General features: G+C 37.9%; 3 protein-coding genes across 3 annotated transcripts; 1 reads left to right on the top strand and 2 right to left on the bottom strand.

Moving 5' to 3' along the window:
- Positions 1–376: 376 nt before the first annotated feature.
- LOC114821027 (phenylalanine--tRNA ligase beta subunit, cytoplasmic-like) lies at positions 377–4,943 on the bottom strand. The gene is made up of 18 exons (XM_029092703.2): positions 4,788–4,943; positions 4,618–4,673; positions 4,424–4,524; positions 4,140–4,269; positions 3,934–4,049; positions 3,744–3,810; positions 3,465–3,506; positions 3,317–3,358; positions 3,033–3,109; positions 2,680–2,806; positions 2,424–2,591; positions 2,100–2,216; positions 1,880–1,999; positions 1,579–1,788; positions 1,347–1,454; positions 1,141–1,236; positions 973–1,056; positions 377–828 (listed from the first exon to the last, which is right to left on the bottom strand). The coding sequence occupies exons 1-18, from the start codon at positions 4,843–4,845 to the stop codon at positions 760–762; spliced, it is 1,788 nt and encodes a 595-aa protein (XP_028948536.1). The 5' UTR covers positions 4,846–4,943; the 3' UTR covers positions 377–759.
- Positions 4,944–5,095: 152 nt separating this feature from the next.
- On the top strand, positions 5,096–7,170 carry LOC103455461 (H/ACA ribonucleoprotein complex subunit 2-like protein). The gene is made up of 4 exons (XM_029092705.2): positions 5,096–5,340; positions 5,452–5,521; positions 6,440–6,545; positions 6,829–7,170. The coding sequence occupies exons 1-4, from the start codon at positions 5,205–5,207 to the stop codon at positions 6,988–6,990; spliced, it is 474 nt and encodes a 157-aa protein (XP_028948538.1). The 5' UTR covers positions 5,096–5,204; the 3' UTR covers positions 6,991–7,170.
- Positions 7,171–7,317: 147 nt separating this feature from the next.
- LOC103455460 (inorganic pyrophosphatase TTM1) lies at positions 7,318–12,016 on the bottom strand. The gene is made up of 12 exons (XM_008395049.4): positions 11,820–12,016; positions 10,871–11,243; positions 10,496–10,610; positions 10,189–10,384; positions 9,992–10,105; positions 9,711–9,884; positions 9,013–9,207; positions 8,719–8,841; positions 8,538–8,647; positions 8,297–8,420; positions 7,935–8,207; positions 7,318–7,838 (listed from the first exon to the last, which is right to left on the bottom strand). The coding sequence occupies exons 2-12, from the start codon at positions 11,208–11,210 to the stop codon at positions 7,623–7,625; spliced, it is 1,980 nt and encodes a 659-aa protein (XP_008393271.2). The 5' UTR covers positions 11,211–11,243; positions 11,820–12,016; the 3' UTR covers positions 7,318–7,622.
- Positions 12,017–12,774: the final 758 nt, after the last annotated feature.

The raw sequence follows: 12,774 nt of genomic DNA, 5'->3' as shown, positions 1-12,774 counted from the left end.
AGGGGGAACAAGAAATTACCCTGTAAGCGTGACGTTAATTTCTTGACGAAAGCATAAAATAAAAGGAATTTTAACGAAAAGCTCCTGATACTGTTTACTTTAACGAAAAATTACATTTTTATACTAAAAAAAAATCAATTCTGGTACTATTCACTTTATCCTTTATTTTGTTTTTATCATTAAAACTCAAAGTTTTCAAGCTATTTTCATTAGTTTTTCTTAAAATAAATGAGTAAACTTCCAACTCTCTTTCAAAAACACCATAACTGTTATAGTTCTAATCCACAACTGAATTCTGCAGTCACCCGAAAAATCTGAAGCTAAACAGAAATAAAACACAAAGGATGCAAAACCGGAAGCCATCCGTACACAAAAGTTAGAAGAACAAGATATCTCTATTCAACATTACGGTTTGGCAACAAATGGTAGCTTGTATGAATGCATCTTACAATCGATGTTTTTAGAAAAACTCAATTCACTAATCAATAGTTTCATAAAAGTCGAAACCAAGAGAACAAAACCGACATTTGTATCCTCGTTGTGGTTTCCTGATTTCGTACTAAATTATTTGTGCAGAAGAAAGACTATCTATTTCTTGTACAGCAGTCAGCTGCAAATCAAGAAAATGAGCTCGACAAAGCTCTGTGCATGCCGAATGAAAGACGAAGAGAGGAAAGATATTAAATTAAAAAAGAAAAAAAAGAGTATAAACCTATGGGAAGAACGAAAGACAAAGCTTACATTTGTTGTTATACAGACCTACAACAAGCTCTCAACGTTAAGTTTTACATAGGAGCACGGATCGGGAATGTCAAAGTTGTTTAACACCTGAAAAGAGACCAAAATGCACAATTAAGGTAATAGAAATTGGCTATCGGTCGTGATTGACTCAAAGCAAGAATGGGAAAGTTTATAGTACAGAATCTAGTCCGTAGCTATAGCCTTATCCAAAAACTGAGTTACAATTTGTACCTCGGGGTGTAAAATGCCAAAAATTCCAATGTGCTTCCCTTTATAGATGATGCTTGCTTGTCTCCCGGGAAGAAACTCGGGATCCTTCGGGACATGTCAAAATTGCATGAAAATGATCCATACCAACCAAAAGAGCTAGCAAAAGACAAAAGTAAAAGATACACTCACATCTGAAGTCTCGATGAAGTATCCTGTATTGTCACCAATAGGAACCCAAGAAGCCCCAACCGCTCCCATAATTCTGTCCACCAGGCCATGTATCAGCTGCAGATCATAAACCAAAGGTCAGCAACATGTAATCATTATTTGTAAATGCTACTAGGTTCTAAAGTAGGAGAAACAAACAGTATGCAGCAGGATATTAGGTATTGTACCTCTAACCCCGATGTAGCACCACAGTATAGAGCTGCTAGTTGGCAATGATTTCTTGCACCAACATCGGTCTTCTCATCCAACAGTACTACATCACCCACTTCGAAAATCTGTAACAAAATGAAAGTTATATCCATCCTTGCTAAAATTCATACAATAACTTACCAGAAAAGGGCAAAAAGTGCAACCCCAGATGAGAAACTATATTGTGGAAGAGAACTTGGTAACATATACCTTTATGGGCTTCGGATGATCTTTGTTGTTATTAACAGTTTTCAAAATGCCAGGCATCAGACTGGTTCTGACAAGCTCAAAATCAGATGAGCGAGGATTTGCAATGACCACAGCCTTCGATTTGTCATCTTTACATCTTAACATTGGGAAGTTTTCTTTCCACGAGCCCAATACGAATGTCAAGACCTCTGTAAACCCAATCATTGCAATCTAACACAATTTTGAAACAACACAAAAGAAATTAGAATAAGCCACACACTTAAAACTGTTTATGTGTCAACTGATTTTTTTTATTACAGACCTCTAATCTAATGAGTTCAGTGAACTCATTCAAGGCTAGTGGCTTCAAAGAAACAGGCTCGCTCGTTGGAATATGCTTTCTCATTGGAATATTATTGTATCCATAAGCAATTGCAACATCCTAAACACAAAAGAGAATACTTTGTCAAAAAAAAGAAAATAAAAAAAAACAAAAAGAGTTTGGTTTATTAATACAGTGAGCGCGCTATGAATAATTATACCTCCACAACATCACAAGGGTGAAGAATGTCACTTCTGGTTGGAGGTACAGATACAGTAATATTGTCAGATTTAGATTGCTCAGCATTCAATTGCATCCTCTTCAACAGATCAGTAACCTACACGGTAATAATAAAGAATGATGAGAAAAGCAAAAGGATGCAGTATATCAACTAATCTGCTATAATTCATGAAAAGGGTTGCTATGCAATCGATAACAGCATTATTTCTACAACATATGATTATGCAAATAAAAAAATCATTGGAAACAATAAGCAATATTAAAGAATGAATAAGGAATAAGTAACATGGAGTTATTGATATACCTCTTTTGCTTCCAAAGACACTCCAGCGTAACTATTGACATACGATAGAGAAACATCCATGTTGTAGATCAATAAATCAGGATAAACATGTGAGTTTCCATCAGAATATAACACTTCAACTGGTTCAATCTCAAATTTCCTTTCACAATATGCTGAAAATGCTGTTACCTAAAGGAATAAAAGTTTATGCCATTATCCACTGACAGGTGAACCAAAAACTAGGAAATAAATGCATTCTAAAATTTCAGGTTCTTACTATTGTGTTCAGAACAATTTTGGCTTTTGTCAAATCAGTGGCTGTACATTCTATGAACACATTCTTTGTCTTTAATGTGATTGCTGAATGTGCACCATTAATAATGGGCGGTAAAGACAAAACAGTTCTGCCAAAATAAATGGAACAGCACTTATCAAGATTTAAAGAAATACAAAGCCCACACACACACACACACACATATATATATAGTAATCAACACTATGTTATACAAGCAGTCATTGGACACAATCCCAATGAAGTCAAGCTCTTTACAACACTAGGAAAAGGGCGGGAGGTAGTTAAAAGATGATGAGAAATGTCAAAATAATCTATTAAGAGAGAAATTATCATACCTGGTGTGATCATATAAAACAGGAAACACTGGTGAGTTCTCTATTATGTGCAAGAACTTCTTCAGCTTCAAATCCGACTGCGAGAATACAATGGTAAAAATACGGATCAAGATATTACTAGGTCATGAAAACAGGAGATTATGGAAAAGGATTTGTGCGAATTGGCTATTATGGCAATGGTTTCTAAAATTCTATTTGTTGTTTGGTTTGGACAAACTATAACGCATCCCCAAAAGGGGGGAAAAAGAAGATAAAAATTAAAAACCACCCAGTTAAGAACTCACTTTATAAAATTCCATGAGCTCATCTGCTCTGAAGTTCTTCACCTAATGTAGAAATCAAAACAACATGATATTAGTGCTAACAAACTACTAAAAAGGTTACTAAACCATATACTGCTTATTGACAATAGTATAAAACTTAAAGAATTACCTGTTTTAGAGGCACAAAATTTATGCTTGAAGGTGGCAAAGCCTGAACATGGAAAGAGAATTGTAAGCCACAACAAAGAACATGAAAATTCTTTCATTGAAATGCGAGTTGTATCAAGAAATCTTTGCCTTTCTACTTTTCCTTCCAAGAACCATAAGTTTCAATAAAGGATCTAAACCATTACCATAATTTTACAATAAAATCCAATACCAAATGAACCTTCATAAAAAAATGTAGAATACAAGAATGTAGCAAAGAGAACAAGTATCAAAAGCCCACCTCATATGTGAAGGGGGCTTGTAATGTATCCAAGTCATGAGTCCCAATGGCAACTAGGGTTCTTCGCCTGTAAAATAAATAGCAGGTGTAAGCACTAGAGCTCAATAACCGCAAACGATCTTTGGACAAATGACAAGCAATTGAGAACATGACAAGCTACGAATCAAATCTACGAGCCGGAAAAGATTACCGGCAGATATTTTGATGGAGCTTGTCTTGGAGATCAATAAAGCTGTTATAACTAGCTTCATTGAATGCTACACCTCTTAAAACGGCACAGACAATATGAGGGCGAATCAAAGACGTCTGCACGCGGAAAAGAATCCTTTCTAAAATAACAAGTATCACCATCAAATAAAAAGCACCTAGAATAGTCCTTTCGCATAATATAACTACCTCTGGTTTTACATGCATTTTAATCATCGACTCCTTACTAATGTTCGCCAACTTATACGTAGGATTATCCTCTTGGCCATTGAAAACACGCAGCGATTGAGCAATCCCTTCGAGGCAAAGCAAATCGTATCTGCATACAAATCAAATAACAACATTGTATTAAAATCTCGAACCAATCGATTCAATGGAGTATGATAAGACATCAATCCGCAAAACCAATCCGATTAGTAAATACATGATTCTACACGCAAAAAGAAATCGAAAATTGAAAAACAACAACGTACCTATTCGCCGGAACTTCGATTTTGTAAATAACTTCTTCGTCTTCGCCGCCTTCATCATCATCCAAATTCTTCTCTTTCCGAATAATTGCCTTCTCAGTTGTCTACAAAAACACATTAATCACGATAAATCAGAGAAATATAAACAAAAAACAAATTAAATTGAACAAAAACTAGAGACTGTAAAAACTGCTTACGACGTCGTCGAGCTCGATGCCGAAGTCGAAGCATAACTCCTCGAACTGCTCCTGAGCTGTCAGATTCAAATTCAACAACGCAGAGAGATAGTGTGAGTTTCTGAATTCATAGATAAATGCATCGATCAAATGAAGAGAGAGAGAGAGAGAGAGAGAGACTGAGAGCTCACTGTAAGTTTTTCCTAGAGCTGCATACAGACGATCGCGGCCGACGCTGACGGTAGGCATGGCGGACTTTCGAGGACTCTGAGTCTCCCTCCGACGTAGCTCTCACGCAGGCTGCCACCACAAGAGAGAAACGCAAGACCCTGAGCTCTGGCCTTTTCCGATTCTTTTTTTTTTTCTTTGGGCCTATCGGGTAGTTTTATTTGGGCCGAAAGTTGGGCCAATAATTGGGTTACGGACCAAACATATGTACATTGTTCAAGCCCATCCCAAGGCCCATAATTCCTTAAACCCTTTCGACAAAACGAAAATAAAAACCCTAATCTCCAGAGGCGTTTCTGCGAGACTCGGAGCACGGTGAAAAATCCCAGTCTCCAGAAAGCTAGAGAGAGAAAGAGAGAGAAAGATAGAGGAGGAGAGAGATGGGAAGCGATAGCGAAGTCGAGAAGTCGGCGCAGAAGGAGAGGGAGAAGAAGAAGATGCAGGCTCTTGCTCCGATCGCCAAACCCCTCGCCGGAAAGAAGCTTTGTAAACGAACCCTCAAGCTCGTCCGTAAAGGTATACACGCATACGTACATAAACATACATGTATAAATGTGTGCGTGTATATATATGGATGTTTGTATATGGGCGAAAGAAAGTTTGATGATATTGTTGTTTTTCTTGTAGCTGCTGAGCACAAATGCTTGAAGAGGGGAGTGAAGGAGGTGGTGAAAAGCATCAGGCGCGGTCAAAAGGGGTCAGTTTGTTTTTATCGATTTCGTCTTTTTTACTTTGCTAATTTGTATTGGGAAATCAATTTGTTGTAAAAAAAACTGAATTGAATTGGAAAGGATGCAACTTTGTTAGTAGATTCGAGTTTTTCGTTAGCATTTCTTTGCTTGTGTTATATTGGTATTAATTCAAACGCTATGAAATTATGGGTTGAGCTGGAAGGGAGTGTAGAAACATGATTTAGTGAGAGATTGCGGTCAAACTGTCCAATTCTAACATGATTTAGGGCTGGTTTGGTATTGCCGTGCTTTGAAAAAAAATTGCTTCTGCTGTGTTGTGAGAATAAGCAGCTGTGAAATAAAGTAGCAGAGTATTTGGTAAACTTTTTTGTAAAAGTGCTTTTGAAAAAAAAAAGCAGTATTATAGTGTTTGGTAAACTTTTATGTAAAACAAATGTGAAAAAAGCCGGTTTTTCAAAGCTTGGTTTTGCAGCTTCTTGTTTTTGGCTTTTTTTCACCCAAAACTGTGAAGAAAAGCTGAAGCTGAATGTTTACCAAACACAAAAACAGCTCTCAGCTTTTTTTGATACCAGCTTTTTTCATAATCACCTCAGTACCAAACCAGGCCTTAGACGGCTACATTATGAGTGTCGAGGGAAGTGTTTTGGAGTAGATTCGTGTAGAGAGAGTAGGAACTTAATTTGACAATCTATGTACTGTCGATGCCGTGCAATCCGTGTATTTATCTGATGCAGAAACTTGGCTTGATCTGCTGGCTCTAGTTTTTTATGCATTTGTTGGATCAGAGGTGGTTGCTCAAATGCAATCATTAGTTTATTAGTTCCTATAGATATAAGCGGCTTAGCATGTAGATTGCGCTCGCTGCTCGAGTTACTCCTATGAATGTTTCATTGACTTTTTGTATACCTTGTGCTGGAGTGCAGGTTTTGTGTTATAGCTGGTAACATTTCTCCTATCGATGTGGTTACTCATGTTCCAATCTTATGTGAAGAGGCGGAAATTCCATATGTTTACGTGCCTTCAAAAGAAGTAAGTTTACTCAACACTATTGTTCTCCAACCTACCTACATTGAAGTTGAGCGACATTTCTTTGCCTGCACATCTATAAGTAAAACAAACCAACAGGACGAGTAGTTAGTCATACAGAAACTTCTCTTTCAGATGTCTTTTCTGTTCCTTAAGAATTCGGAAATTTACTTTATCATACATTGTATTATTCAATAGCTGAGCATTCCTTAAAGTTATTGCCTATGGCCATCGACTTCATTGATCAGAAACACGCTAATGCTAGTATTGTGAATGTCGTCTTCAGGATCTTGCAAATGCCGGTGCCACCAAGAGGCCAACCTGCTGTGTCCTGGTGACAACTAAGCCTAACAAGGGGGAACTATCCAAAGAGGATCAAGATAAAATAAAGGCAATTCACGACGAAGTTGTAGGAGACGTCAAAGAACTTCACGCCAACCTTTTCTGAAGGCTGGACGGATTACTTGTCCTTGTACCGATTATCTTACTTGAGGTTTTTTCTTTTGCGGCCTCTGAAAGCTGTCGTTGTACTTCGTTTTAGAAGATTTTAGAATGTGTTTGTTTTGTGTAACTATTGAAGTCGAACGCTATGCAGAGTTGATTTTGATATGAGATCACAAATTTGCCAGCGATATGGTGTTCTGAATCAACTTCCTCCTTGTGTTCGGACGCCTGGATCGAAATCTAAGAACTAAATGAAATTATGAATTGCAAGATCTTCCGTACCATTGCAAAGTAAAAGATTTCAAATAAAACAGATATGGATATGACTGGCTAATCTGAAACACCGTCGCTTGCATTTGTAAGGCCATCAGAAGTTATCGTACAATTATGGTATGCAAACATGGGCCAGAGCACTGCCCGTCTGTTGTACTCAAGTTTGAATCTCTCTTTCCGTATACAGTATACCAACTATTTAGTATTTACAACATTGGCCGACCATGCATAAACCTAGAAATCCATATTTGCCCCCTATCACAAAGGCAGACTACCATTGTTCGGTATACAGAACGTCGGCACGGGTTTATACAACGTGTTTATGGCAGGTTCTATGCTGAAAGTTAGCTGCTTGCCATGAAATTATTTTGGAGAAGTCAGACCCCTGAAGAAGAAGACACCTAAACCGCCAATCGCCAAAGCAAGAACAAGTGGGACAACTGATTCGATATCAGGCATTCTTCCAGCAGTATCTGTTCTTCCTTGGCGAACCCTCTCTGCCGTATACTCTCGCAGAAGATTGCTCAAATTGTCTATTTGGTGCATGATCTGCCGTTGGCCTCGTGTGATGGCTAGTATCTGTTGCGTGTACACCAATTAACTAAATAAGCATATCAGAAGGAAAAGAACAGAAGATAGATCAATATGTCGTCACAAGTGTTTATCACAAAGTACCTCTTCCATCAGTGGGGAATCCTTGACCAACTGGGAGGACGACGAAGAATTGGGCAGTAGCGTTCCTGCCAACGAGCCATTACTCAAGCCAGTAACAAACAGAGAAGTTGGTTCGGATCCATTGCAGGCTTTGGCCTGCAGAGCCAAATTTTGCTGGCTAGCTGAAGCTCTTCTGAGTGATATCTTGGAGTTCACCTCTTCAACACGGGATGTAAACTCGTCCATCCTCTCATTCAGCGTAGAAATTTGTTCTGAAAGTTGAGTAAAAATTCCCTGAAATAATACAAGGCAAAATTATTGGTGAAAAACAATTTCATAGTTATGTGCCATCAACAGGACTACATGAAAAATCGGTAACTCACCTGGTTCGAAATTGCTGCAGGTGATACTGGGTTTCGTCCATCAAACCTTCTGCTGTTAACAGCAAGTCTCGTTAGTTTGGAAATAGTCTTGTCCCTTTGATTCGAGTAAGACTGCGATATACCCCTGCCCAGTATGGAATATGATGTTAAAGGAACCAATCAATACATACAAGCATGATCAGCTGGATGATAGTTTATTATCCTTTCAATTCTGAGAAAATAGCTGAAAAATAAAAAATACCGGTTGAGATACTTGTTTCTCCGATCAGCTGAGGCTCGGGAAAGCGCTTCCTTAGGGCTCGAAGAATCATCATCTATGCTGAGCTTTGATTTCAAATCATCTGGCAATGTCTGTAGATTGATCACATCACGACAATGCACAAACATGAAAATGCATGATCAGTTGAGAGAGAGAGTCATACCATAACATCATTTACAAGTTTCTCCAGCTGAATTTGTTCGATGTAAGTACGAGGAACATATGAACCATCCAGGCCGAGCTGCTGTGCAATATCTTTAACATGTAACCGATCCTTTCCTTGCACCTTCGAACAATTCCAGCAAGTTAGTGCTAAGCTTCACAAAATTTATCTAAAAAGAAAACACCAAGTCTTGTTTTCGTTTCCAGAAATAAACATCTGACATGAAGAACAGAAAAACAAAAAGTATCACAAGTTTCAAAATAATCTGAAAAAAATGAATGCCTGGCATGATACCTGAACATATTGACGATTAAGTTGCTCCAACCAATCAGTTTTCACGCAAACCTTCTCGTCGCAGAAGATATGGCTGCTTCTTTTCAAGATGGATGCAATTGTATACCCCAAGGCCATGAGACCTCCAAGAAGGCGCACACTAACTTCAAAAGTTATTCTGGGAGATATTATGAAGGGACTATCTGTGACCCACTCCTGAGAGAGAGAGAGAGAGAGAGAGAGAGAGAGAGGAGGTAAAGCTAGTCAGAGATCCTACTCCGGAACAAACTATGAAATTTAGACACAACGATCCACACCAAGCACATATCAGCAGAATCCTACACACAAGTTTATACAAAAGTTTTCACCTGCGCCCCCATGTAATTAAAATACAACCGTGTAAGAATTCTCCATCAAAATCCCCATGTCACAATCTTGAAATCTTTTCCTTAAAATGTCCATTGTCCAGATGATGATCAAGCTTATTTGCATATGGAATCAGAAATTCATTTCACTAAGAAAAACAGCAGGGTTCCTGACTGAAATGGAAAGACATGTAAATTGTTATCCAGACTCCTAGGTAAGCCTTTGTAGATTCATTTCTTTACTGTTGATCAATGATGAAAACAACTCCGATATATATGTAGGCAATGACACTGGTCGGATAAAGTCAAAAGCATGTAATATCCTTTAGGAACTTTAGTTTACAGATGTCGAACCTCAAACATGAGATTGTATTTGCCATCTCTGTTCCTCATCCTTAGATACGACTGACACGCTTCAGGATCTTCTCCTGGTGGTAAAAGATATATGTCATAAGTTTCTTCTGTGCTTTCTTTGTGATCTGCAGATATAACAGCCTTGATTTGATCCACTGTCACTGCCTTCGTTGACTGCAATAAGATATAACATACAGTCAGAAAAGAAAATGATTACGTATTTCTTGAAACAAACAACTGGAGAAAAAGATTTACCAAAACAAGAAAATTTAATAGTCAACCTTTAAAATATAAATAGGGTTCTGAAAACCAGTGAAGGGATTAAACTTGTTGGTGATTTTTATATGTGCTGTCTGAAGGTCTGGCTCAATAAAGGCCTTGTACATAGGATACACCTGTAACAAAATTCTGGATGAGAATCACCATAAATCTTTTGTACTGATAACAAAAACTTTCTAACACTGGATAAAGGGGTAACCGTCTCAGAAATTTGATGGATAATTTCTTCAGGCTCTTGGCCAGCACGCTGAATGTCCCTTAAAACCCGCTTTACAAGGTCAAAGTGAACTCCACCAGTTATAGATACACGAAGATCTAGCAAAGGTCGCAATTTCTCACTTAAAGCATATATGCCCTCAATGATCACAATACGGGAGCTAGGGACCTCTACTGTCCTGTTAGAAGCACCAGAAGGACCATCAATATACAATAGAATCAGAAGAAAATAAAAGCTATCACGTTATGTATGTGGCAAAGCATATCCACATCATGCAGAGATGCACTACCTGTACGCTATGCGGGAGCTAGTCTTGAAATCATATACTGGAACCTGAACAGGATTGCCTGCCTTTAAACCATGTATATTTTCAAGCAATGTTTCATAATCTGTCAGGCGTGGATCTGTTCCAAAACAATATGACAATTAGAGTTCAGCCATGACTCTCAGATGTAAAATCACTTATTCCATGATCAAAAATTGGACAAAAAGATTCAGAGATGACAATGGAGGAAGACATCAGAAGGACAAAACTTTAAAGAACACTATAAAAAAGGAAGTGAACAATTTGGAAACGAAGTAAAGAACTCAATTACTGTAAAAGGAAAATCACTCAAAACAGGAGAATAATTGAACTATTAGCGTCAAAGTTGAGATTCTTTACCATCAAAGTTGCCATCGATGATTCGACTAGCGTCATTGTAGTTGTCCATTGCAATAACTGCAATGCTGGGCATGAAGTTGAGCATTTTGTCAGTGAAAACAGTCTTACCAGCTCCAGAGGGGCCTGCCACTCCAACTAGTATTATCCCCTCATTCTTTTGAGCCAACAGCTGACACGCCCGAATAACTATAAAGAAACCTTTCTCAAATGACAGGACATCTGGAATTTGGACAATCTCATAACGATCACACTCCTTTCTCTTCACAAGCTGCACCTGATCCCGCAACAGACCAGTGCGCAGCCGCGGTGATTCAGCACCAGAACTTGTATCTTGAACCATTTAGAGCTCAAAATCTGTGTTATTTCCTACACGCTGCAAGATTCAACACATAGCAAAAGCAACATTCTAATTGTGAAATTGCAGAACGTTAAACCGGGAAAATTATAAATGTACATGGTTGAACATTAAGTTAATAATTAACAATCCATTGATATTGATAAATTAGCATTCAATAACCCTCCCCAGCCGACAAAATTACAGAAATACAAAAACGAACTCCAAATATTAATGAAAATTGCAGATTGCCCACATGAATAAATCAACAAGAAACATCACCCCAGAAATTTAAAATCTCATGAAGTTGGAAACTTCCTAGTGATCAAACATTTTCAAGAGAAAAATAGAACAAGAACCAAGCAGTAATAAAATTGCAAAACTGTGAACTGGGAAACTCATAAATGTCCATGCTCAAACATCAAGTTAACAATTAACAATTCAATAACACTGATTAATTAGCATCCAAGAACTCCTCCCCAGATGAAAACACACATGAAATTGGAGATTGCCCAGATGAAGAAATCATCAAAAAACAGAAACCCAGAAATTAAAACCGCAAAAAGTTGAAGACTTTGTAAGATTTGATCGACACAGAGTGATCAGCGCTCACACCTTTTTCAGGAGAGAAAGTACGTGTCAAAGCTGCTGCAACTGCCTTCTCTGAATTCTTGGAGTTTCTGGGAGAATTTAATATGTTCCTATAATTCTTGTCAGATTGCGCGAAGGATTTATGTAGAAATTGATGACACATGGCGGCGAGCGGTTGGTTGAGTCTGAGAGGCACGCGCGAAACAGATCAGATGCAAAAAAATCCTCAGGAAAAAATGGATAAGATCGGGTGTAGCTGTGAAATTACAAAGACAGAGCCGTTGGATTAGGTAGTGGCCTGAAGGGACCACCGTTGATTTGGACTGAATCACTACAAGTTGGGAAAGAATCTTCTTTCTTTTTTTCCTTTTTTTTTGCGCCACTAACTTTCAGTTACCAGAAAAATGTAAGATTCTAAATTTTGGCCAAAATGTAGCAGGTGACTTGTCCATCATCTACGCTAGAAATATTCCAATTTAATAACACATTGATTTGCCACTTAGTACTACGATCTGGTAGTATTCCTCTTCATTTAAAAATGAAAGGTCTTAGATTCGAATCTCGTAAATGGCGAATTCGATACCAAATTAGGCTACCAATTGTATGACTTAGCCGAACTCCTCCTCCCCTTAGTGTAAAAATATCGATGTACTAAAAAAAAAAATCACGTTGATTTGTCTTGCATAAGTTTTTTTCCGGTCAAATCAAGATTTGCCCTCAAGTGCAAAGGCTAAAGAGAGCTTGATTGCCAGACCCATCCGTCTACTGTAGCTTAAATTTTGTTTTAGCTACATTCCCTTATCATTTAATACAAAAGTTAACCGTACAGCACGCTACATCCTAAAGTATAAACTTGTCGATAAAATAAGGCAAACGTTGGTATATTGGCTAAACACTTGTTCACAGTAAAATGCAGTTAAAGATGCACCAAATTTGCACATTATCTAATGTCTTAAAAAGTTGAAAGTCGCTTGTAGAA

This window comes from Malus domestica, chromosome 14, assembly GCF_042453785.1.
Source record: "Malus domestica chromosome 14, GDT2T_hap1".
Lineage (NCBI taxonomy): Eukaryota > Viridiplantae > Streptophyta > Magnoliopsida > Rosales > Rosaceae > Malus > Malus domestica.
This window is presented reverse-complemented; position numbering and strand designations above follow the sequence as displayed.